General features: G+C 44.6%; 1 protein-coding gene across 1 annotated transcript in view; it reads left to right on the forward strand.

Annotated features, from left to right (window-relative positions):
• LOC138664647 (NXPE family member 4-like) overlaps positions 1 to 27,636 on the forward strand; it is a 405,114-nt gene that overhangs the window by 160,842 nt on the left and 216,636 nt on the right. The window contains exon 3 of the mRNA XM_069751533.1: positions 12,624 to 13,336. Within this exon, the coding sequence (XP_069607634.1) occupies positions 12,624 to 13,336 (713 nt within the window). The remainder of the gene's footprint in view (positions 1 to 12,623; positions 13,337 to 27,636) is intronic.

The raw sequence follows: 27,636 nt of genomic DNA on the forward strand, positions 1-27,636 counted from the left end.
GCTCCATACTGTATAACGGCCACACACAGTTCTCCATATTGTATAATGATCCCACATGATGCTCAATACTGTATAATGGCCACAAATGATGCTCCATACTGTATAACGGCCACACATGATGCTCCATACTGTATAATGATCCCACATGCTCAATACTGTATAATGGCCACAAATGATGCTCCATACTGTATAACGGCCACACATGATGCTCCATACTGTATAACGGACACACATGTTGCTCCATACTGTATAATGTCCATTGGCCACACATGATGCTCCATACTGTATAACGGCCACACATGATGCTCAATACTGTATAATGGCCCCACATGATGCTCAATACTGTATAATGGCCACACATGATGCTCAATACTGTATAATGGCCACACACAGTTCTCCATACTGTATAATGATCCCACATGATGCTCAATCTTGTATAATGACCCCCACTCCTGCATGCATGGCTCATATCCCCCTCCTGTATGCATGGCTCATATTCCCCCTCCTGTATGCATGGCTCATATTCCCCCCCTGAATACATGGCTCATATTCCCCCCCCCCCCGAATGCATGGCTCATATTCCCCCCCCCCCGAATGCATGGCTCATATTCCCCCCCTGAATGCATGGCTCATATTCCCCCCCCTGAATGCATGGCTCATATTCCCCCCCTCACCCCGAATGCATGGCTCATATTCCCCCCTCTATGCTTGGCTCATATTCCCCCCCTGAATGCATGGCTCGTATTTCCCCCCCTGAATGCATGGATCTTATTCCCCCTGTATGCATGGATCTTATCACCCCCTGTATGCATGGCTTATCTCTCCACCCCCCGCTCCCATCTTGCATGGCGCGCCGGCTTATGTCCTCCTTCAGACCCCCCATGTGTGTGACAGCGCTCCCTCCTTCCCCACAGACCCCCCCATGTGTGTGACAGCACCCCCTCCTTCCCCACAGACCCCCACGTGACAGCACCCCCTCCCTCCCCACAGACCCCCATGTGACAGGACCCCCTCCTTCCCCACAGACCCCCACGTGACAGCACCCCCTCCTTCCCCACAGACCCCCATGTGACAGCACCCCCTCCTTCCCCACAGACCCCCACGTGACAGCACCCTTTCCTTCCCCACAGACCCCCACGTGACAGCACCCCCTCCTTCCCCACAGACCCCCACGTGACAGCACCCCCTCCTTCCCCAAAGACCCCCACGTGACAGCACCCCCTCCTTCCCCACAGACCCCCATGTGACAGCACCCCCTCCCCCACATTCAAAAGTCACCCTGCTCTCTGTACAGCCTCCATGTAGGAGCGTCCACTTATCTGTGCCCCCACAACTCTCAGATCAGCCCCATGGAGTCCTGTGTACAGAGCCCCCACCATTGCGCCGCTCCTCAGCCTCTCTCCACAGCACAGGAGGTCTCCTGCTATCAGCGCTGCACTGGAGGATGCCCCGCCCCCGTCCCTCATACTCACCTGACCTGACCCGACGTCCCTCAGACTCACCTGTCCTGTCCCACACACCGCGCGGCCGCGTCGACATGGCTCCAGGCTCTGTCCCGACTTCCGGCACAGCACCTTCTTCCTGCTTGAGCGGTCATGTGATACCGCTAATTAAGGTCATGAATATGCGCATATTCATTACCTTAATGAGCGGTACCACATGACTGCTCATTCAGGAGGAGTTGAGCTGCAGACGCCGAGACCAGCCATCGCTGGAGCAGGGTGAGTATCGTCTTCAAGGAAGGAGGGAGGGAGGCCCTGGAGCAGTGGGGGCCCACACAGCAGGTGTCAGTGCCTGGGCCCACCGGAGAATCCTCCGGTTCTCCGGTGGGCCAGTCCGAGCCTGGCTACAACAGCTTAGGAGGCCCAGTGTTTCACAATGGCCTTTTAAGAAGATTAATGCCGCCTGATGGACCAATAAAAATAGGCTCTGTGACTTAAGAGTCCCTCCTTCGTAAATGAAACAAGATTGGTCTGCTTATGTGTCACACACCACATGGCCAGCTAGGGGTGTTAAATGTTACAATGACATTTCCCAGTGAATGCATTTGTAGTGGTTGAAAGCAATGTTAAAGTTGAAAAACGCTTCAAAAACGCAGCGTCTTAACTAAGACTAAGTTGGGGAGGAAATTTTCAGTCTGGGGTGAAATATTTGGCCTTACAGGCAAGTCGTTAACCTGCAATGGATGTACCTTGACATATTTCCAAGCAAAACCCTTTTTGGTTTAGTTTTATTGTGTTTTTTGTGTCACCGGGAAAAATGGCATAAATCTCTGAAAAAATTGATTAAAGCTGTGAACTAGGAGTCAGGAATGCTTCCAGGGGTGATCCCCATGATGTCCCTGTGTCCTTTGAGCAGTGATTCCATCATTTTCAGACGTTTTTAGACCTTAAAAGGACCCCCGGGGGGATCGCAGTAAAAATACTCGGGTTTCCCATAGACTTACATTGGGCTCGCTGTTCTGGCCGAGTACTCGAGTATTCCAATTTGCTCGACCCGAGCAACGAGTATCTGAGCATTTTAGTGCTCGTCCATCACTAGAAATGAAGCATTACACAATAATTTGGCAAAAATATATGTTATACAATGGGTTGTCAAATACATCCTGAGACACGAGAAAGATTACATAAGAGAACGAGGGGGAACTTGTTAAATATGCTTATTTCGTACATTTATTTAATCAGGACTCTTTACCAAATGCGATAATTTTAAAGAAAAATGTCATGATATTTTCATAAAAAATGTAGTGGTTTATTGGATTGTCCACAAAAAAACCACATTGCCGCAAAACATAAAACAGGTGAAGTAGTTACAAAGAGATTGTCCATTTGTCCATATCAATGTTTGTTTCTCATCTTTCCTGAAATTCTGGTAGTTCTGAATGGTAAATGGCATCTGTTCCTGTCATTGAGAATGGTAGAAGTCTTCATTAGCACAGCTAGCAGCTGTTCATTCTGTCTGTCTGGAGTCTGTAGAGAGTGAAGGTGACAGCCCCCACGTGACCGCCCCCAAGTGAATATATATGCCCCATAGAGCACGTGCTCTCTCTATAGGGAGTTAACATCTACTCTGAGCTAAATATACAGGAATAGCTTTTGTATTCTCAGCGAAAGGCAATGTGCTCAGTACAGAATTGAGAATAAGAATAATTCAATTAATAATTAATATTTAACAGAACCTTCCAGAACTTTTCATATGTCAGTGTGACCTGGTTCAAAAGTTGACATTCTCACGAAGAATTGGGCTGTAAAGAGAATTTTGGAAACAACAATGTTTTTGACCAATTTTTCGGACTTGTAAGAAAAACCATTAAGCCATTAAAATACCAGCATGTAGACAGATGATAACTGCAACATATGCCATTCTTGCATAAGTCACAGAGCCTATTTTTACTGGTCCATCAGGCAGCATTAATCTTCTTAAAAGGCCATTGTGAAACACTGGGCCTCCTAAGCTGTTGTAGCCAGGCTCGGACTGGCCCACCGGAGAACCGGAGGATTCTCCGGTGGGCCCAGGCACTGACACCTGCTGTGTGGGCCCCCACTGCTCCAGGGCCTCCCTCCCTCCTTCCTTGAAGACGATACTCACCCTGCTCCAGCGATGGCTGGTCTCGGCGTCTGCAGCTCAACTCCTCCTGAATGAGCAGTCACGTGATACCGCTCATTAAGTTAATGAATATGCGCATATTCATGACCTTAATTAGCGGTATCACATGACCGCTCAAGCAGGAAGAAGGTGCTGTGCCGGAAGTCGGGACAGAGCCTGGAGCCATGTCGACGCGGCCGCGCGGTGTGTGGGACAGGACAGGTGAGTCTGAGGGATGTCGGGTCAGGTCAGGTGAGGACGGGGGCGGGGCATCCTCCAGTGCAGCGCTGATAGCAGGAGACCTCCTGTGCTGTGGAGAGAGGCTAAGGAGCGGCGAAATGGTGGGGGCTCTGTACACAGGACTCCATGGGGCTGATCTGAGGGTTGTGGGGGCACAGATAAGTGGACGTTCCTACATGGGGGCTGTACAGAGAGCAGGGTGACTTTTGAATGTGGGGGAGGGGGTGCTGTCACATGGGGGTCTGTGGGGAAGGAGGGGGTGCTCAGCGTATCCAGTTCAAATTGCTAATACTGACCTACAAAGCCATCCACAACCTGTCTCCTCCATATATCTCTGAACTAATCTCTCGATATCTTCCCTCACGTGATCTCCGGTCCTCCCAAGACCTCCTTCTCTGCTCCACACTTATTCGCTCCTCATCCAATCGCCTCCAAGACTTCTCCCGAATATCCCCCATCCTCTGGAACTCTCTGCCCCAACACGTCCGACTATCAACCACAGTCGGATCCTTCAGACGGAACCTGAAAACTCATCTCTTCAGGAAAGCCTACAGCCTGCACTGACACCGCTGCTGCCTCATCACTATCGAAGCTACCGCCTCACCAACACCGGAGCTACCGCCTCACCAACACCGGAGCTACCGCCTCACCAACACCGGAGCTCCTGCAACCCTCAACCTACTGTCTCCTTCCCCATAATCCTGTGGAATGTAAGCCCGCAAGGGCAGGGTCCTCGCCCCTCTGTATCAGTCCGTCATTGTTAGTTTGTTTACTGTATGTGATATTTGTAACTTGTATGTAACCCCTTCTCATGTACAGCACCATGGAATCAATGGTGCTATATAAATAAATAATAATAATAATAATAATAATAATAATAAATAATTTTCTTGTATTTTACTCAGAACAGAAATTTACTATTTCTTTCACACAATGTATTTACAGATGAATTTGCTTTTCTCCTATGCATGATTTCTCATAAGCTGGCATTTCAGATCTCAAAAAAGTATCATTTTTATTTAGGGACAAGTGCCTTTACAGCTTATTTCCCTGTTTAAAAATGAACTGTCAGGTTGCATCCCTGTATTTGATTAAGCACAGCACCTTAGCTTTGCAAATAATGTGTGTTTTACACAGCCATTTATTTTCTGCCTCACACTGCAGCACTTGAAACGGAGCATCACGCACTGCTTTTAACTGCTTAAATGCCGCTATAAATATCTGACAGCAGCATTTAACGCATACAATACCGGGGTTTCCATGCTTTCATTGCCCCCTTGCGCTGAGATCACGATTTACCAATGGTTTGCCATTGAAGCCAGGGATACTATATATATACCTATATACCTAATAGGAATATACTCACCCTCGGACGCGCCCTGCTTCTTTCCGGCAGCCTTCCTTCCTAAGAATCAGCCCTTCCAGGACCTTCGGTGACGTCGCGGGTGACGTCGCGGCTTTAGGTGTATACATGAATTAGGATCCAACACAGTACCTGCATAGGTATTATAGCAGTAAGAACTAGTAAACACGATGCACATCAGCTACTCGGTGTAGGGGCAAAACACCCTAAAAAAATTAATGATGGCAGTGTAACAAGAGCGGTAATAAGCAGCACTTACATGGAGTCTGTCTGTGTGTATGGCATCCCTGCCGCCCCAACGCACGTTTCGCTTCTTCGTCAGGAGGTGATGTGCATCGTGTTTACTAGTTCTTACTGCTATAATACCTATGCAGGCACTGTGTTGGATCCTAATTCATGTATACACCTATAGTGGATGTCCCTGCTTCTTAGCAGTTACCTTGTATTAATTTTATCTGTATTAATTATTTAATAAAAGTTTATTGATATTGGCACTTTATACTGGTTTTTCTCTGAGTTGATATAGTAACATTCAGTTTTTTGTGCCTTTGTGATATGGTTTGGGTTTAGTGTTGTAGTTATGTTTCATGAACTTGTATTTTGGGAGCAGCACCTAAAGGATTTATGGGGCTACAGCATTTCGGCTAATGTCAGCTTGAAGGGGTTGGAGATATTTGAATCTGACAATCAGCAGCGGTGCGGATGTGCTTTTCTTTCTTTCTTGTTCAACATGTAGGGATTGTCTGCAATGTACTTTAATGCTGCAGCCTTGTTGGTTGTGGCATTACAGTGATTGGCTGGCCGCACAGCGTCATCAAGTCCAGCACCCGGCGTACCTGGGCAAGTGCCGGGGCCCTGGCGAGACGGGTGCCCATTCAAGGCCGGAGTTAGGGGCAGGCAGCTGCCAGTGCCTAGGACCGGGAGCTGTCAAATTATACTCACCTACCTACTTCTGGCGCGGTCCCTGCAGCCGTCCCCGGCTCCCCAGCTTCTTCCTGTACTGAGCGGTCACATGGTACCACTCATTACAGTAATGAATATGCATATTCATTACTGTAATGAGCAGTAACGGTGACTGCTAAATACAGGAAGAAGCAGCAGCGCCAGGAAGCAGGGACTGCACAGCGCCAGGAGCAGGTGAGTATAACGGGGAGGGGAGCGCTGCGCTGCACGATATTTACCTGCTCCTCGTTCCAGCCGCCACTCCACCTCTGTCTTCAGCGTCTTCGGCAGTGAGGCTCAGGTCAGAGGGCGCGGTGACGTGGTTAGTGCGCGCTCTCTGCCTGAGCGTCAGTGCAGAAGACGCTGAAGAAGATGGAGCGGCAGCTGGAACGAGGACAGGTGAATATTGAAAGTGCCGGGGGCCTGAGCGAGGTGGGTATGTGATTTTTTTTTTATCACAGCAACAGCAAATGGGGCAAATGTCTGTATGGAGCATCTTATGGGGCCATAACGTTTATGCAGCACTATAATGGGGCAAGTGTCTGTATAGAGCATCTATGGGGCCATAACGTTTGTGCAGTACTATATGGGGGCAAGTGTCTGTATGGAGCATCTATGGGGCCATAACGTTTGTGCAGCACTATATGGGGCAAGTGTCTCTATATACTACATGGCTGTTCCATATACTACGTGGGCCGTGTTATATACTACGTGGGCTGTTATATGCTACGTGGGCTGTGCTATATATTAGATGGCTGTTCTATAAACTACGTGGGCCGTGTTATATACTATGTGGCTGTACTATATACTATATGGGTTGTTATATGCTACGTGGGCAGTGCTATATACTACGTGGCTGTGTAATATGCTACGTGGGCTGTTATATACTACATGGCTGTGTTATATGCTACGTGGCTGTGCTATATACTACGTGGGCTGTGTTATATACTACATGGCTGTGTTTTTATGCTATCATGAATCGTAGTATGTGTTAAAGGGGGGGGCCACTGAGACTCTTTTGCCTGGGGCCCTCAAAAACCTGGAGCCGGCCCTGATCAAGTCTATATCAGACTTGGCACCGCCCTGCTTGGCACAGCCACCTCCAGAATCAGACAGTGTAGGGACAGATTTGGGGGTTTCTAAGTTAGCGTGGGTATACCATAATAGAATACACAAATCCAGCTTAATCAACAGTCGTTCTAAGAACTAATAATAATAATAATTATTATTATTATAGCGCTTTACATGTGAGGAGGGGTATACATAACAAAAACAGGTACAATAATCTTGAACTTTACAAGTCCCAACTGGTACAGGAGGAGAGAGGACCCTGCCCGCGAGGGCTCACAATCTACAAGGGGTATAAAGATTGTGGGGTATATAGATTGTAAAACTAGCTGGCAGGGAGTTTCTGTGGGTATATTGATATCAGTAGCAGGCAGGCATTGTATGTGACATACTTTATTGCATGCTTCATGGGGGACCATTCCATTATTGTCTGCTGCTGCTGGCTATTACATATATTGATTGTATATACATAGCCGCAGGTATCAGTGGCAATTAATTTATTTTTTTTGCATCTTATTCCTGATTATTTTATTCCAAAGCAATCTAGAGCCCCGTTTCTTTTCTCCATTTGCTTGTTCAGAATGCAGCCAGATCCTTTTCATAGAACAGCATGAAAAGCTAGCTATTTTAAACTGGTTTGCACGTCCCAGCCATCACATCTGAGTGCACAGAAAATTCTGCCATTTTTGTGGTACCGTAAACATTTTTTGGAGTGTCTTATATTTTCTTGACACAGTTTTGCTACCCCAAAAATATTTAGCTGCCAAAAAAATATTTAGTTACAGGGCAGATATTTTACACTGAGTTTTGTCCGCCACACGGATCGCATATCATTGTGCTAAAAATTGGGCCATTTCAGGCCTCCATAGAATTTTTTTTCTTCTGTCTTAGCCCACTCATTGACACAATTTAGCTGGGCAAAAAAAAATATATATGTAGGCCACATATTGAACAGTGTGGTATCTCCGTCTGACGCCTCATCTATCTGTGGTCTACAAATTGTGGCATTTGAGGCCTTCATTCAACTGTTTTTGCTGTCTGTTACTCTAGTTCTATACGCTATTTCGCGTTAAAAAACAAAAATACAGGCCACATATTGAACAGTTTGGTAATTCTGTCAGTCATCATCGATCTTGTAGCCTAAAAATTGTGGCATTTGAGGTCTACATTCTACTATTTTTGTTGTGTGTTACCCTAGTTCTATACACTATTTTGCGTTTAAAAAAACCCCAAAAATACAGGCCACTAGTGTTGAGCGATACCTTCCGATATTTGAAAGTATCGGTATCAAATTGTATCGGCCGATATCCGAAAAATATCGGATATCGCCGATACCGATACCCGATACCAATACAAGTCAATGGGACACAAATATCGGAATGTATCCTGGAATGGTTCTCAGGGTCTGAAGGAGAGGAAACTCTCCTTCAGGCCCTGGGATCCATATTCATGTACAAAATAAAGAATAAAAATAAAAAATATGGATATACTCACCCCTCCGGCGGACCCTGGACCTTAGCGGTGTAACCGGCACCCTCCGTTCCTAAGAATGAGCTGGTGAAGGACCTTCGATGACGTCGCGGCTTGTGATTGGTCGCGTGACCGCTCATGTGACCGCTCATGCGACCAATCACAAGCCGCGACGTCATCGCAGGTCCTTCACTCGCTCATTCTTAGGAACTGCCGGTTGCAGCGGTTACAACCAGGGGGCGTCCGAGGGTGAGTATATTCATATTTTTTATTTTTATTCTTTATTTTACACATAAATAATCATCCCGATCCCGATTCCCGATGTCGCAAAAATATCGGAACTCGGGATCGGAATTCCGATATCGCAAATATCGACCGATACCCGATACTTGCGGTATCGGAATGCTCAACACTATAGGCCACACATTGAACAGAGTAGTATCTCAATCAGGCACCTCATCTATCTGTGGGCTGCTAATTGTGGCATTTGAGACCTCCATTTAACTGTTTTGGCTGTCTGTTACCCTAGTTCTATACACTATTTTGTGTTAAAAAAAAAGATACTGGCCACATAATGAACATCGTGTTATCTCCGTCAGACACCTCAACTATCTGTGGGCTACAAACTGTGGCATTTGAAGCCTCCATTCAACTGTTTTGGCTGTTTGTTACCCTAGTAATATACACTATTTTGCGTACAAAAAAGGCCACATATTTAACAGAGTAACATGTCTGTCAGACGCCTCATCTATCTGTGTGCTACAAATTGTGGCACTTGAGGCCTACATTAAAATGTTTTTGCTGTTTTTTACCCTAGTTTTATACACTATTTTGCGTTATAAAAAGGCCACATATTGAACAGTGTGGTATGTCTGTCAGATGCCTTATCTATTTCTGGCTTACTAATTGTAGCATTCCATCAGACACCCCATCTATCTGTGTCCTACAAATTGTGGCATATGAGGCCTCCATTCAACTATTTTGGTTGTCTGTTACCCTAGTTCTGTACAGTATTTTGAGTTAAAAAAAGATACAGACTACATATTGAACAGTGTGGTATCTCCGTCAGACACCTTATCTATCTCTGGGCTGCAAATTGTGGCATTTAAGTCCTCCATTTAACTGTTTTGGCTGTATGTTACCCTAGTTCTATATACTATTTTGCGCATAAAAATAAAAAATACAGGCCACATATTGAACAGTGTGGTTATTCCGTCAGAGGCCTACAAATTGTGGCATTGAGGCCTCCATTCAACTGTTGTCTGTTACTCTAGTTCTATTCACTATTTTTGTTAAAAAAAGATACATATTGAACATTGTGGTATCTCCGTCAGACGCATCATCTATCTGTGGGCTACAAACCGTGGCATTTGAGGCCTATATTCAACTGTTTTTGCTGTGTGTTGCCCTAGTTGTATACACTATTTTGCATTAAAAAATAAAAAATACAGGCCACATATTTAATAGTTTGTTATCTCCATCAGAGTCCTCATCTCTCTGTGGCCTACAAATTGTGGCATTTGAGGCCTCCATGCAACTGTTTTGGCTGTCTGTTAACCTAGTTTTATACACTATTTGCATTAAAAATAAAAAAACAAAGGCCAAATATTGAACAGTGTAGTATCTCTGTCAGAAGCCTTATCTATCTGTGGCCTTCAAATTGTGGCATTTGAGACCTCCATTCAACTGTTTTGGCTGTCTAATACCCTAGTTCTGTACAATATTTTGCATTAAAAGAAAAGATACAGGTCACGTATTGAACATTGTGTTATCTCCGTCAGACGCCTCAACTATCTGTGGCTACAAACTGTGGCATTTGAAGCCTACATTCAACTGTTTTTGCTGTGTGTTACCCTAGTTCTATACACTATTTTGTGTTAAAAAACAAAAAAGACAGTCAACATATTAAACAGTGTGGTATCTCCGTCAGACGCCTCATCTATCTGTGGGCTACAAATTGTGACACTTGAGATCTCCATTCAACTGTTTTTGCTGTCTGTTACCCTAGTTCTATACACTATTTTGCGTTAAAAAACAAAAAAGACAGTCAACATATTAAACAGTGTGGTATCTCCGTCAGACGCCTCATCTATCCGTGGGCTACAAATTGTGGCACTTGAGATCTCCATTCAACTGTTTTTGCTGTCTGTTACCCTAGTTCTATACACTATTTTGCGTTAAAAAGAAAGATACAGGCCACATATTGAACATTGTGTTATCTCCGTCAGACGCCTCAACTATCTGTGGGCTACAAGCTGTGGCATTTGAAGCCTACATTCAACTGTTTTTGCTGTGTGTTACCCTAGTTCTATACACTATTTTGTGTTAAAAAACAAAAAAGACATATTGAACAGTGTGGTATCTCCGGCAGACGCCTCATCTATCTGTGGGCTACAAATTGTGGCATTTGACATCTCCATTCAACTGTTTTTGCTGTTTGTTACCCTAGTTCTATACACTATTTTGCGTTAAAATGAAAGATACAGGCCACATATTGAAAATTGTGTTGTAACTAACAGTATTTACCAAGTGAAAAGTTTTGCCAATTGTAAAACTTTGGGTGTAATTTATCTTTGTACTTGCATTCCATTGGCACGTCATGTGAGCCTTAAACATGGGGCGATTGTAGTTGTATCTCCTTTCGTGTAATTGAGACTATACAACCATCCATCAGTCATGGTGATTTAAACATAAATATAATCTAGTGAAAAACACATTGGATATTTTCGATGGAATCCCTTGTTAGGGCTAGCGGAATGTACCAAATAATTAGAGAGAAGGTATGAGGTGCATTCGCAGCCCGGGGTCCACCGTGCAGAGATGGAACCTGCTGCTGAGTAAGAAGGACTATATGGCAGTACAATGTGGATACACACATGGGTTAACTTCACCTTGTATGAAGGAAGCGAACCCTGTTGTGTCACAGGGCCACGGTACCGCACAAAGAGCACAAGCAATGAATCACAGAACTCTATCCCAGGACACAGGATTAGAGATCGTGTAGACCTCTTGCGCTCGACACCACAATTGGGGTATCAGAGTAACTGAAAATGTAACTTTATTCACAAGAGTGCGTGCTTTGCCACTCTGGTGGACACTACTAACCACCCAGACCCGGGTTAGGAAAGCGATCTAATAGCGCACGGCGCCGCACTGGCGGTCACAGCCATTAGAAGCTGTTTTGTGTGTTTTTGTGCTGATATCTCAGCCGGGCACTAGATAGCAGACATCCACCTTACGCGAGCAATCATACACAAGGGAGGGGATGATTAAAGAACAACTTGCACTCATCAACACACACACATGTTTTCAAATGTACACTAGCGCATAGCCGAGCGGCCATGCAAACCTTTTATAGCGGCACTGCTACAAGACCTTCCAGATGGTCCAATAGGATCCGCAACAGGACCTGAGCATGTGACCCTCGACCTCCAATGGGAGGTCGTCCCGTGGGCATGCTCAGTATGGGAAAAGCAGGACTTAGTCCCAGAAAGATCTGCTAGCTGCTGATCAGTGCTGGCTACAAAGGCAGAGCCTGGAAGGACAACAGTAACCAGTTGCCCAGTATCAGTCTGAGCTAGACACTGGGACCGATGTCTCCACTGAGCAGGCTCCACTGCGGCTGGAGAAGAATGGGAGACCTCAGCAGAGCTGGTTCGAGATTCCCGCTGTGCAGAGGCGGGAACTCAACACCTAACATCCCTTTGCCCAAATTATTGAATTAGCAGCTGATATACCTGATTTTTACCTATTTATAGCAGGGTATTTGTTCATTTGGTTTCATTCTTAGAATTTTTTTCTCAGCTATATTCAGAACAGGCCAATAGATTTGTATGGGTGTTCACAGCTAATTACAATTGGAGTTTATACACAGTAATACATTAGTGAATAGTAACTTTGAATTATTCCATAGGACACATGATCTTTCTAACTATTTTGAATGACCTTTTTTCAGCTGAAAACCAAATTTACTCAAAATAAAAATACTGAAAGACATGAAGTAACACATCTGTCAGTTGCTATCCCAACACCGTCAGAAGATGAACTTAAAAGCACTGAAATGTTCAACATGATATCCGCCATGATGCCAAACCTTACTTTGACTGACCTTGACAAAACATCAAATGCGACGAGGAGCAGAGCCACCATAGTCTATCCCAAACAGAGATACTGTGTCGGAGACAACTTAATTGTCCGAATTGACATGTTTGACAACTTAGGTAAAAAGAAAACTTATGGAGGAGACTTCATGAAAGTAAGAATCTCCACACCTGATCTCAAGGCAGCGGCATCTGGTAAAGTTGTAGATTTCAATAATGGAACTTATAATGTTCATTTCACCTTGTTTTGGGAGGGGAGAGTTCATATTTCTATTGTACTCTACCACCCAAGTGAAGCAGTTACAGCTCTATGGAGAGCAAGGAACAAGAATTATGGTCTTGTATACTTCATAGGAACCTTTGTGAATGGTGATCAACAAGTCAAAAGTGAATGTGGATTCCAGCTGGACTCTGACAAAAACATTTGTGAATATGGAAATGAGGAAAACAATGAAGTATTTTATTGCTATAAACCAGAATCTCTGAGCTGTGGGTCAATAGCCTCCCTCCATTCCTTCAATAGGGATCTCTCATTCCTAAATCCATTTGGAAACAAGCTGTTAAAAAGGTACGGATGTAATACGCTTTTTCCTCAATTTTATTTTTAATCTATTTGGAATAAAGCTAGCCTTGTATGCATTAGATTATATTTTGCTGAAGATGGTGGTTTCTGCATCATTGGAGGAGCAGCGTAACCTGTTTGTAGGGGAATTATTCACCTGGTTCTGCCAAACACGTTGTTAGGCCAGTCTCACACGTCCAGATAATTCCGGTATCGACAGCGGCTTTTAACTAGCGCTCCTGACCGTGCGGCCAGAAGTCCTCGCACTGCAGACACCCGTCACATCATCGGGGGTCATCGGTGTGTTGCCATAACAACCAGAGGTCTCCTTGAAACCTCTATGGTTGTTGATGGTCAATTGCTTTGAGCGCCACCCTTTGGTCGGCGTTCAAAGCAACCCTGCATTTCTGCTACATAGAGGTGATCTGTGCTTCACCTCTATGTAGCAGAGGCGATCGAGTTGTGCATGCTTCTAGCCTCCTATGGAGGCTATTGAAGCATGACGAAATTTAAAAAAAAAAGTGTTTAAAAATATAAAAAAATAAAAAATATATAAAAGCTCAAATCACCCCCTTTCGTCCCAATCAAAAGAACGTATCTGCACCAAAATGGTATCATTAAAAACGTTAGCTTGGCACGCAAAAAATAAGCCGTTATCGGAAAATTGCGCAACTTTTTTTTTTAATTTTTTTTTTTTTAGCAAACTTTTGAATTTTTTTTTAACACTTAGATAAAACAGAACCCAGACATGTTTGATATCTATGAACTTGTAATGACCTGGAGAATCATAATGGCAGGTCAGTTTTAGCATTTAGTGAACCTGGCAAAAAAGCCAAACAAAAAAAAATATGGGATTGCACTTTTTTTGCAATTTCATCGCACTTGGAATTTTTTTCCCGTTTTCTGTTCCACGACATGGTAATACCAATGGTATCATTCAAAAGTACAACTCATCCTGCAAAAAATAAGCCCTAAACATGGCCATATTGACGGAAAAATAAAAAAGTTATGGCTCTGGAAATAATGGGAGCAAAAAACGAAAATGAAAAAAGCTCCGGGGGTGAAAGGGTTAAGTAAACTGGAGAAAAACAATCTTCCCTATAACTACTTGCTGTCTTTCTTTCTTTCTTTCTTTCTTTCTTTCAATGTTCTTTGTATTTAACGGTAGTAAAATATACAGTGAATGGTAAACATATCATGAACAATAATCCATGTGTGGAAATGGAACATACGATAAAAAAAAATGATCATGACCTTAGATGTATTGCAAAGCATATAGAAGAATATAAACAGGTAAAGAAAATTATTACAATAACATAAAGCGGTAAACCCTTAGAGATATTTGCTTAACATAGTATGACTTAATGTAGCAAATTAACCTAACATGGCAAAATCTATTAAAGTTGTGTTACTTTATAATTTTTTTTTTATAATTAAGTAGAATTAAATTTTATCAAAGTTATTTTCCCTTATGCAAACTTAAATTTAGAAATTAAAGAGGATTAGCTAAGGGAAAGGAAGTAACAAAGCAGGGTAAGGGAGGGTTTAGAGAGGTGGAGAGGGTGAGGAATGGGGGGAAGAGGGGGAAGATGGGGAGGATCTCTGGTGATGTGGATATTGTTTAGTTAAGATGAGATTTTAATATAATACAATGGTTTGGATCGAAAAAGAATCCAAGGCTGCCAGGTCTCATAGAATTTATTAACACCATGGTTCACTCTATCCACTAATTCCGCAGTATGATAGATTTGGTCTATTTTGTGATAAAGTTGCTGGGTCGTAGGTAAAGCAGATGTCTGCCAGTGTCCATATATCAAGGATTTCCCTGCTGCGATTATACAGTCATGGCCAAAAGTATTGACACCCCTGCAATTCTGTCAGATAATACTCATTTTCTTCCTGAAAATGATTGCAAACACAAATTCTTTGCTATTATTATCTTCATTTAATTTGTCTTAAATGAAAAAACCCAAAAGAGAATGAAGCAAAAAGCAAAACATTGATCATTTCACACAAAACTCCAAAAATGGGCCAGACAAAAGTATTGGCACCCTCAGCCTAATACTTGGTTGCACAACCTTTAGCCAAAATAACTGCGACCAACCGCTTCCGGTAACCATCAATGAGTTTCTTACAATGATCTGCTGGAATTTTAGACCATTCTTCTTTGGCAAACTGCTCCAGGTCCCTGATATTTGAAGGGTGCCTTCTCCAAACTGCCATTTTTAGATCTCTTCACAGGTGTTCTATGAGATTCAGGTCTGGACTCATTGCTGGCCACCTTAGAAGTCTCCAGTGCTTTCTCTCAAACCATTTTCTAGTGCTTTTTGAAGTGTGTTTTGGGTCATTGTCCTGCTGGAAGACCCATGACCTCTGAGGGAGACCCAGCTTTCTCACACTGGTCCCTACATTATGCTGCAACATTTGTTGGTAGTCTTCAGACTTCATAATGCCATGCACACAGTCAAGCAGTCCAGTGCCAGAGGCAGCAAAGCAACCCCAAAACATCAGGGAACCTCCGCCATGTTTGACTGTAGGGACCGTGTTCTTTTCTTTGATTGCCTCTTTTTTTTCTCCTGTAAACTCTATGTTGATGCCTTTGCCCAAAAAGGTCTACTTTTGTGCCATCTGACCAGAGAACATTCTTCCAAAACGTTTTAGGCTTTTTCAGGTAAGTTTTGGCAAACTCCAGCCTGGCTTTTTTAAGTCTCGGGGTAAGAAGTGGGGTCTTCCTGTGTCTCCTACCATACAGTCCATTTTCATTCAGACGCCGACGGATAGTACGGGTTGACACTGTTGTACCCTCGGACTGCAGGGCAGCTTGAACTTGTTTGGATGTTAGTCGAGGTTCTTTATCCAACATCTGCACAAACTTGCGTTGAAATCTCTTGTCAATTTTTTTCCGTCCACATCTAGGGAGGTTAACCACAGCGTCATGGGCTTTAAACTTCTTGATGACACTGCGTACGGTAGACACAGGAACATTCAGGTCTTTGGATATGGACTTGTAGACTTGAGATTGCTTATGCTTCCTCACAATTTGGTTTCTCAAGTCCTCAGACAGTTCTTTGGTCTTCTTTCTTTTCTCCATGCTCAATGTGGTACACACAAGGACACAGGACAGAGGTTGAGTCAACTTTAATCCATGTCAACTGGCTGCAAGTGTGATTTAGTTATTGCCAACACCTGCTAGGTGCCACAGGTAAGTTACAGGTGCTGTTAATTATACAAATTAGAGAAGCATCACATGATTTTTCGAACAGTGCCAATACTTTTGTTCACCCCCTTTTTTATGTTTGGTGTGGAATTATATCCAATTTGGCTTTAGGACAATTCTTTTTGTGTTTTTTCATTTAAGACAAATTAAATGAAGATAATACCAAATAATTTGTGTTTGCAATCATTTTCAGGAAGAAACTGAGTATTATCTGACAGAATTGCAGGGGTGTCAATACTTTTGGCCATGACTGTAGATTTGGCAAGTTTATAACTACTTGCTGTCATCGGCCGTAAATGTATGGTGCAAGTCGGTAGCGGATGTATAGAGCTGGCTCACAAGGTGAGTCCGACCTATACTCATCAGGATAATGGCTGTGAAACACAGCAAGGACCTGCCTCTAACAGCCATGAGTAGAGGACAGCTCCACTTGTGAATATTTACATGATAAATGCTGTTAGCACACTTTGACAGTAGCACTAACAAGATGCCGGCATGGGTGTACATCATTCTACTTTCCCATTGGCACCCCTTGAGGCGATTGTATGACATGAAGGGGTAGCTATGAGAATCGACAGTCTTTTGTAGACCTCTGTGCCTGTCATCATTATTGCTTTGAAAAGAGGGCCATGATTTTTACTATATGCAGCAAAACTATGGTTTAGCTGTGTAATGTACAAGAGATCAAATGAATGCAATGCAAGGTAAGTAGAATCTAGCGAGAGACTGTGACTTGGTAATAAAATATAGCTTTCAATGAGCCATTTAAAATAAGAACATCACCAGTAGTGCTCCACAGAATGAAACATTGCAGTGTTAGGACCAACGCATTTCGACTTGCATGTTAATACATCGTTTGCTCAGCAACTATCCGTGTGAGTTCTGGACTTCAGGAATCTATATTTCTATCAGGTGAGTTGACATTTTTTCACTTTTTTCTGCTTATCAAATTAATGCAGTCTCAAGCCCCCTAAGGGGAATAATACATACAGCAAAAAGTAAAAAAAATGATATAAAATCCGTAAATTTTCAAATGAATCCCCTTTTCACCCATTAAAAAGAGCAACAATAAGAAAATATTCTTATGTGTTATCACTGCATTCATAAAAGTATGGTTTATCAAAATATTTGAAAAATATTATAACGTAAAAAAGGGTATATATGCACTACAATTAACTAATGCTAAAGGAAACCTACCTTTGCTTCTGTGTTTCCAAGATCTTATGTGCCTTCCTTGGTTTTTCCTACGGATAGGGAGAGGAGATAGTTTGGCTTATCCTGGATCCACCCAAGGTAGTGTATCAGTAATCCTGGTTTCTTGCTTGATCCTCCACCGATTGTGCAGACAGCGAGCCGGCCATTCACGTCTGTCCTTACACTGCTTTGTTGGAGTCTGCCGTCCTGTGCCTGGGTGATGTCACTCAAGACACAAACTTTCCTTCACATAGGAAGAGAAGAGTGCAGCTAATTATCCAATGTGTTTCAGAGGATGCAACCACCTTCATCAGGGATTACAGGGATCAGGGAGGAGCAGGCAGATATTTTATAGGTCCGTATATCCAGTTATTGGTGGAATAAAAAGCAATGCAATTAGAAGGCAAAGAGTTCAATTTCGCTGTTTAGACCATATAGTCTTAATGAGTTTAGTAGAAAAATCCATTTGCTTTCTTTTTTTGACATGCTATAAATGAAATTTCCCCCTCCACCTGCTGACTCCTTGTCAGTCCTCTCTGCCGGGAAAGCTGCCTCACGGGGATCACAACTTGCCTGGGCGGCACACCTTAGTCAGTCCAGACCCACCGAAGGACGGTAGCTTTCCCAACAGTTTCACTGTGCGCTTTTCAGGGATACGGTCCTACTCCCAGGACCTCCCAACACACAAGCATGTGGCCTGTCCAGGTGATATTCAGGACTTTGTCCAACACCCCAGGCATGTGACCTGTCCAGGTGCTATTCAGGACGTTAGTACAATACCCCAGGCCACCAAGTGCAAAGCCCCACCATGTGCTGTTCAGGAATCCTACTCCCAGGACTTCCAATACGGGCCTCCAGGACCTTGCACTTGGTCCCTTCAGATCCAAACACTGGAAGCCCACACAGGAACCACACAGAAAACTCACAGCCACCTGTGACCCACACCCTGGTCACATCATATACCTCTAACCACTCCCCTGGGTGGGAGTGTGGGTGTGTGGCTAGTTTGTCCCACCCAACTCACGTAACTAGCCCTGCCAGCCTCCCATTATAAACATGCAAAATACTTGTGGGACTACAGGTCCCAGAACACCACAACGCACAGTCTCCTCCTCTGCAACACACATATCAGCCATTCACTACAATGCCGGACTTTATCACGTTACCACAGTCATGCCTGCGATTGCCACGCATTCCTATGGCCTCAATACGCCTCTGTCTGTATACTGGGGAGACCTTGCAACGCCCCCTACCTGTTACAGGGGTCACTGCATCAAATTATAGAAACCAGGCAAACCAGTGTGAGGACAGATGTAACTGGCCGTCATGCTGTCTGCACAATCGGTGGAGGATCAAGCACAAACCCAGGACAGCTGATACACTACCATGGATGGATTCAGGATAAGTCAAACTATCTCCTTTCCCTATCCGTAGGAAAACTAAGGAAGTTACGTCAGATCTTGGATTCACAGAAGTAAAAGTAGGCTTCCTTAAGCATTAGTTAATTGTAGCGCATACAAATGGTTATTGGTTTATGTACGCACGGTGGTAAAAAGTGAGTTTGTAAGCAGTTCTTTTAACAATTTAAGAAAGTTTGTGCTCATGCACATAATTTAGCATTTCAACAAAGTTACTTTTGCCTAGTACATAAGCAGCATGCCTGTCTCGATCCATGTTTGGATCTGTGGCAGATCCGGTTTCCCTCTGATTAAAACCTTTTTTCTTTCTGGTCATTTGGGTTTAATGTAGTCCCCCCTCCCCCCTGGCCTCTGTTGTAATTGCATTGCATTGCTGCTGGGTCAGCTGATGTTGGTGGTGACCACTCCCACTATCCTTCATAAGGTCACCTGATGCATCAGCTGACTGTTTGTTATACAGGTCCCTCTGGAGATTAACCAAGCAGGTGGAAGGAGTTTTCTGAGTGCAGTGATTCTTCTGCTGAATATACATACCTGGTGCATTACTCTGCTGTACTGTGCATTTCAGCAGAGAAAGCTAAGTGTTGCTTGCTTATACCTTGTCTGTCTAAACTTTCCCTTTGTGTTTATTAGTGCAGAGGTGGGACCAGTGTTCTCACTCGCCAATTCCCTACCCAGGGATAGGTGCAGGGCAAGTGAGGGCTAAGGTATCCAGCTCGGCGACAGGTTGAAAGAACCTGTATAGGGACGTCAGGAAGATTAGGGCACATCCTTTGAAAAAAGTGCAGGAGGTGTCCATTTCCCCATTCCCTATTGCAGGGCCCACCATTGTTATTGTGTTCCCGGTGTTCCCTTGTGAGTTCCGCCGTTTTGTGACAGACCACCCGTTTGGTTGTGACAATACCTTTCCACATTTTCTTCCCCTTTCTTCTCCTCTGTTTAAACATGACCAATCTATGATATTACATCAAACAAAGACTCACTCACATGCTATCTCATTCCCAGTATTATCAATATAATGAATTAGCACTAGAAGACATCTCCATACTGCGCAGGTATTAAAAAGATAACTTTTGTTAAGAATACAAATAAAAGAATTAAGGGAGGTGATGTTGTTGGAGAGGTATCTTGCCTATAACAATATCCCCAAAGGCTTACAAATACATAAGACCTTAGCCAGTCATATGGAGGATTCTGAATGCATCAAGGAGTGGAACCTTATGCTTCACGAATTCTCAAACAAGCAGTTCAATTTATCATTGGCAAAAGGCAGCAAATATTGAAAAGACTAAATGACGAAATTGTTGAAAATTTTGAATCAATTAAGGACCATAAAAATCATCTACAGGTGAATGCATTATATATGAAATATCTGTATAATCTGTATCCTTGCATCGCTGCCGCCTCGCCCCTACCTTCTGCATCTTCCCAACTATCCCATAGAATGTAAGTCCGCAAGGACCGGGTCCTCTCCCCTCTTTACCAGTCTGTCACTGTAAACTTGTTTACTGTAAATGATATCTATAACCCTGTATGTAACCCCTTTCTCATGTACAGCACCATGGAATTAATGGTGCTATATAAATACATAATAATATAATAAAGAGCAAGAAATTAGGGGGAAGTACTGTCCAAGTTCATGAGAGATGAAATTCCTTATATTGATAAACTAAATGATACTCAATCACATAGGTATCATGCAGATAGAAGAGAGAAAAATAAATCTATGGGCAATTCATATCAAACAGTGGATGAAATTCATACTGGTATCAGCCATTATTAGAAATTATGGTACATACATTAAAGGAAATAATTATATGATCCCTTGCTGGCTGCATCCTGTAGTGCATTTGTTCAGAGATCTGGGCAGGTAAGCGGTGCTGCCCTTTTTCTACTGTATTTTTGAATTTTTGGATGGTTTTTAGTCCTCTTTAGAGTTGAGCGACCTTGACCTTTTTAGAGTCGAGCCGAGTTTCGCGAAACCCGACTATCTCAAAAGTCGGGTCGAGTGAAATCGGCCGATTATGACGTAAAGTCGGGATCGACCGAAACACGAAACCCAATGCAAGTCAATGGGGCAGCATAGTCGGCAGTGAGTGGGGGCCAGGAAAACACCTAGAGTGCCCATTTTAATGTCAAAACCATCCATTCTTCTTAATGAAGCTTGTCAAGCGTAATTTACCTTATAATAATTGGAAGGCATTTGAAATTGGGGTTCATTTGGCTAAAGTTGTGGTGGGTAGGGCTGGTTCAAGTAATTAGTGGGCCCAGGAAATCTGGACCACGTCACGGCAGTGGAGCAGGGAGAGGTAAGTATTTCAACTTTTCAAGTGCTGTGAACCTGAGCAAGCAGGGGGGGCCCACTCGTTGGCATTGGCACTGGCACAGGGCCCCTCAAAGTACAGCGGTGTGTTTGCACGGCGGGGGCGCCTCCCACCGGCAGCAACACTTTTGCGTACCATGAGAGGCCCTGTGCCAGTGACGTCGCCAACTAGTATTCCTCCCCCCACCTGATGAAGGAACCTGCACTTTCATCTGCACCTTCCTGTTTGTCCCCGTGTAAGGTGGTATGGTATGCGGGAAGGGGGACCTGACTTTCAGCAGGGTCACAATCTTCCAGTGTAGCGTGCACGGGAAATGTTGCGTTATGGGTCAATGTACCAGCAGACTCATCTATCACTGGCTGGGCAATGGGCAGGATGAGGAGGAAACACAGATATAGGCCCAAAGAATAAAGTGGGCTAAATGCAGTTCAAAATTGGTAACACAGGAGTAACCAGGGGGCATTGCAGTGGAGGACAACTGGAATGAGATGCTGACACAGAGAGTAGGCCCAAATCAGTAAGTAGTCGAAATGCAGTTCAAAATTGGCAACAGTAGTAAACAGGCGGCACAGCTTTGTTCAGTGGAGGAGAACAGCAAGGAGTGGCAGACACCGATAGTAGGCCCCAACCCAACTAGTAGGCCAAATGCAGTCTAACATTAACAACTACTTAACGAGCGCCTGAAAACGGAATTTCAGGACAGGAAACCAGGAGAACAGCAAGGAGCGGCAGACACCGATAGTAGGCCCCAAACCAACTAGTACGCCAAATGCAGTTGTTCCGTTTAACCACAATTTAATGAGAGCCTGAAGATAGAAGTTCAGGAAAGGCAACCTGGAGAACACCTTGGAGTGGAACACACCATCTCTCTACACCCCATACCCAATTTGTAGGTCTAATGCAGCGTAGTTTCCAACAACTACTAAACGAGAGCATGATGATCGAAGCATTGGCGAGGAAACCTGGGGAACACCTTGGAGTGGAACACACCATCTCTCTACACCGCATACCCAATTTGTAGGCCTAATGCAGCGTAGTTTCCAACAACTACTAAACGAGAGCATGATGATCGAAGCATTGGCGAGGAAACCTGGGGAACACCTTGGAGTGGAACACACCATCTCTCTACAGTGGAACACACCATCTCTCTACACCCCATACCCAATTTGTAGGCCTAATGCAGCGTAGTTTCCAACAACTACTAAACGAGAGCCGGAAGATCGAAGCTCAGGAAAGGCAACCTGGAGAACACCTTGGAGTGGAACACACCATCTCTCTACAGTGGAACACACCATCTCTCTACACCCCATACCCAATTTGTAGGCCTAATGCAGCGTAGTTTCCAACAACTACTAAACGAGAGCATGAAGATCGAAGCAATGGAGAGGAAACCTGGGGAACACCTTGGAGTGGAACACACCATCTCTCTACACCCCATACCCAATTTGTAGGCCTAATGCAGCGTAGTTTCCAACAACTACTAAACGAGAGCATGATGATCGAAGCATTGGCGAGGAAACCTGGGGAACACCTTGGAGTGGAACACACCATCTCTCTACAGTGGAACACACCATCTCTCTACACCCCATACCCAATTTGTAGGCCTAATGAAGCGTAGTTTCCAACAACTACTAAACGAGAGCCGGAAGATCGAAGCAATGGAGAGGAAACCTGGGGAACACCTTGGAGTGTAACACACCATCTCTCTACACCCCATACCCAATTTGTAGGCCTAATGCAGCGTAGTTTCCAACAACTACTAAACGAGAGCCGGAAGATCGAAGCAATGGAGAGGAAACCTGGGGAACACCTTGGAGTGTAACACACCATCTCTCTACACCCCATACCCAATTTGTAGGCCTAATGCAGCGTAGTTTCCAACAACTACTAAACGAGAGCATGAAGATCGAAGCAATGGAGAGGAAACCTGGGGAACACCTTGGAGTGGAACACACCATCTCTCTACACCCCATACCCAATTTGTAGGCCTAATGCAGCGTAGTTTCCAACAACTACTAAACGAGAGCATGATGATCGAAGCATTGGCAAGGAAACCTGGGGAACACCTTGGAGTGGAACACACCATCTCTCTACAGTGGAACACACCATCTCTCTACACCCCATACCCAATTTGTAGGCCTAATGCAGCGTAGTTTCCAACAACTACTAAACGAGAGCCGGAAGATCGAAGCAATGGAGAGGAAACCTGGGGAACACCTTGGAGTGTAACACACCATCTCTCTACACCCCATACCCAATTTGTAGGCCTAATGCAGCGTAGTTTCCAACAACTACTAAACGAGAGCATGAAGATCGAAGCAATGGAGAGGAAACCTGGGGAACACCTTGGAGTGGAACACACCATCTCTCTACACCGCATACCCAATTTGTAGGCCTAATGCAGCGTAGTTTCCAACAACTACTAAACGAGAGCATGATGATCGAAGCATTGGCGAGGAAACCTGGGGAACACCTTGGAGTGGAACACACCATCTCTCTACAGTGGAACACACCATCTCTCTACACCCCATACCCAATTTGTAGGCCTAATGAAGCGTAGTTTCCAACAACTACTAAATGAGAGCCGGAAGATCGAAGCAATGGAGAGGAAACCTGGGGAACACCTTGGAGTGTAACACACCATCTCTCTACACCCCATACCCAATTTGTAGGCCTAATGCAGCGTAGTTTCCAACAACTACTAAACGAGAGCCAGAAGATCGAAGCAATGGAGAGGAAACCTGGGGAACACCTTGGAGTGTAACACACCATCTCTCTACACCCCATACCCAATTTGTAGGCCTAATGCAGCGTAGTTTCCAACAACTACTAAACGAGAGCCGGAAGATCGAAGCAATGGAGAGGAAACCTGGGGAACACCTTGGAGTGGAACACACCATCTCTCTACACCCCATACCCAATTTGTAGGCCTAATGCAGCGTAGTTTCCAACAACTACTAAACGAGAGCATGATGATCGAAGCATTGGCGAGGAAACCTGGGGAACACCTTGGAGTGGAACACACCATCTCTCTACAGTGGAACACACCATCTCTCTACACCCCATACCCAATTTGTAGGCCTAATGCAGCGTAGTTTCCAACAACTACTAAACGAGAGCCGGAAGATCGAAGCTCAGGAAAGGCAACCTGGGGAACACCTTGGAGTGGAACACACCATCTCTCTACACCCCATACCCAATTTGTAGGCCCAATGCAGCGTAGTTTCCAACAACTACTAAACGAGAGCCGGAAGATCGAAGCTCAGGAAAGGCAACCTGGGGAACACCTTGGAGTGTAACAAACCCTCTCTCTACACCACGGAAGGGCTGATTCTTAGGAAGGAAGGCTGTCGGAAAGAAGCAGGGCGCGTCCGAGGGTGATTATATTCTTATTAGGTATATACTCACCCTCGGACGCGCCCTGCTTCTTTATTTGTAATGAATGTTTATTTGCAATGTGGTTTTGACTTACTCTATTTTTTTGGTAAATAATGATTTTATTATTTTCATTGTTTTGCATCTTCTTGGCAATAATATAAAGAAGACGCGACAGGACAACACTCGGTGGATGCCATATCTGTGTTTAAAATTGAAAAAACCTTTCAGTTAACTACTTGCAGGAGAAAGTTATTGTAGCTGGTGGCCATTTTTAGTACTGTACCAGATTTTTGTTGTATGTGTTTGTTTTTAATGTTAAAATGTCTGCATTTGATATCTCTCCAGTATTTTCTTTTTTATAAGCAAAATACTTATTTTTATATTTTCTGATGTTGGTTCCAGGGGTACACGGGCAGCAGTGGTGTGGTCAGTGGAGGACTAGTGGAAGGAGTAACCGCAGACAGGCATCGAAGGCCTAAAATAATAACACATGGCTGTAGGCAATTTTAAATTGGTTCCAGGGGTACACGGGCAGCAGTGGTGTGGTCAGTGGAGGCCTAGTGGAAGGAGTGACCGCAGACAGGCATCGAAGGCCTAAAATAATAACACATGGCTGTAGGCAATTTTAAATTGGTTCCAGGGGTACACGGGCAGCAGTGGTGTGGTCAGTGGAGGCCTAGTGGAAGGAGTGACCGCAGACAGGCATCGAAGGCCTAAAATAATAACACATGGCTGTAGGCAATTTTAAATTGGTTCCAGGGGTACACGGGCAGCAGTGGTGTGGTCAGTGGAGGCCTAGTGGAAGGAGTGACCGCAGACAGGCATCGAAGGCCTAAAATAATAACACATGGCTGTAGGCAATTTTAAATTGGTTCCAGGGGTACACGGGCAGCAGTGGTGTGGTCAGTGGAGGCCTAGTGGAAGGAGGGACCGCAGACAGGCTTCGAAGCCCTAACATAATAAATTGGGCTGGCTGTAGGCAATTTTAAATTGGTTCCAGGGGTACACGGGCAGCAGTGGTGTGGTCAGTGGAGGCCTAGTTGAAGGAGGGACCGCAGACAGGCTTCGAAGCCCTAACATAATAAATTGGGCTGGCTGTAGGCAATTTTAAATTGGTTCCAGGGGTACACGGGCAGCAGTGGTGTGGTCAGTGGAGGCCTAGTGGAAGGAGTGACCACAGACAGGCATCGAAGGCCTAACATAACAAAAATGTCAATACAATGGTATTGTCAGTGGCAGGCATTGAAGGATGTCAGCGCATAGACTAAACATTGGTGGAGCTGTGAGATAATTTTGCAAGTGGTAGAGCACTGTTTGAGCTGGGGGGGGAACTGTCTTGTGGCCGGCGGTACAGGCCCAGGGCCCCTCATATTACAACGGTGTGTCTGACGTTGGGTGCGCACCACCACCGCCAGAGACACTTTATTGTACTAGGAGGGACCCAGTGGCAGTGCCGTCGACCAAAAGCGGGCTCACCCACCTCTTCAGACAAACTGCACTCTCACGGGTGCTGTCGCCAAGTGTCGATACCACGGCCCCGTGTGGGGAGTTTGGCCATTTAGTGAGGTGTAAACATGTCGTATGCTGGACAATCAGGTGCAGAAAATTACGAGATTGGAAAAGGCATTCAGAATAGTCCACAGGCAAGACCTTTTCATAGGAAAGCTAGGTGTCAGCCGGGCAAGGTGGGGCAAAAGATTTCGAAATCCAGTTGTGGTTCATTTTAATGAAGGTTAGATCATCTACATTTTGGGTAGCCAGACGAGTCCTTTTTTCTGTTAGTATTGAACCTGCAGCACTGAATACTCTTTCTGATAGGACACTAGCTGCCGGGCAAGCAAGCTCCTGCAATGCATATTCTGCCAATTCTGGCCAGGTGTCTAATTTTGATGCCCAGTAATCAAATGGGAATGACGGTTGAGGGAGAACATCGATAAGGGATGAAAAATAGTTTGTAACCATACTGGACAAATGTTGTCTCCTGTCACTTTGAATTGATGCTGCAGTACCTGTCCTGTCTGCGGTCATAGCAAAATCACTCCACAACCTGGTCAGAAAACCCCTCTGGCCAACGCCACTTCTGATTTCTGCCCCTCTAACTCCTCTGGTCTGCTGGCCCCTGCAGCTCGTGTGAGAACGATCATGGGCGCTGTGTGCAGGGAATGCCAGAAGCAAACGGTCAACAAGAGTTGATTGTTTGGTTGCTAATATTAGTTCCAAGTTCTCATGTGGCATTATATTTTGCAATTTGCCTTTATAGCGAGGATCAAGGAGGCAGGCCAACCAGTAATCGTCATCATTCATCATTTTAGTTATGCGTGTGTCCCTTTTGAGGATACGTAAGGCATAATCCGCCATGTGGGCCAAAGTTCCAGTTCTCAAATCTGCGGTTGTGCTTGGTTGAGGGGCAGTTTCAGGCAAATCCACGTCACTTGTGTCCCTCAAAAAACCAGAACCCGGCCTTGCCGCGCCACCAATTTCCAGGGGCCCCGGAAAAGCTTCCTCATTAAAAATATAATCATCCCCATCATCCTCCTCGTCCTCCTCCTCTTCGCCCGCTACCTCGTCCTGTACACTGCCCTGGCCAGACAATGGCTGACTGTCATCAAGGCTTTCCTCTTCCTCAGCTGCAGACGCCTGATCCTTTATGTGCGTCAAACTTTGCATCAGCAGACGCATTAGGGGGATGCTCATGCTTATTATGGCGTTGTCTGCACTAACCAGCCGTGTGCATTCCTCAAAACACTGAAGGACTTGACACATGTCTTGAATCTT

The sequence above is a fragment of the Ranitomeya imitator genome, chromosome 2, assembly GCF_032444005.1.
Source record: "Ranitomeya imitator isolate aRanImi1 chromosome 2, aRanImi1.pri, whole genome shotgun sequence".
In the NCBI taxonomy this organism is placed as follows: domain Eukaryota; kingdom Metazoa; phylum Chordata; class Amphibia; order Anura; family Dendrobatidae; genus Ranitomeya; species Ranitomeya imitator.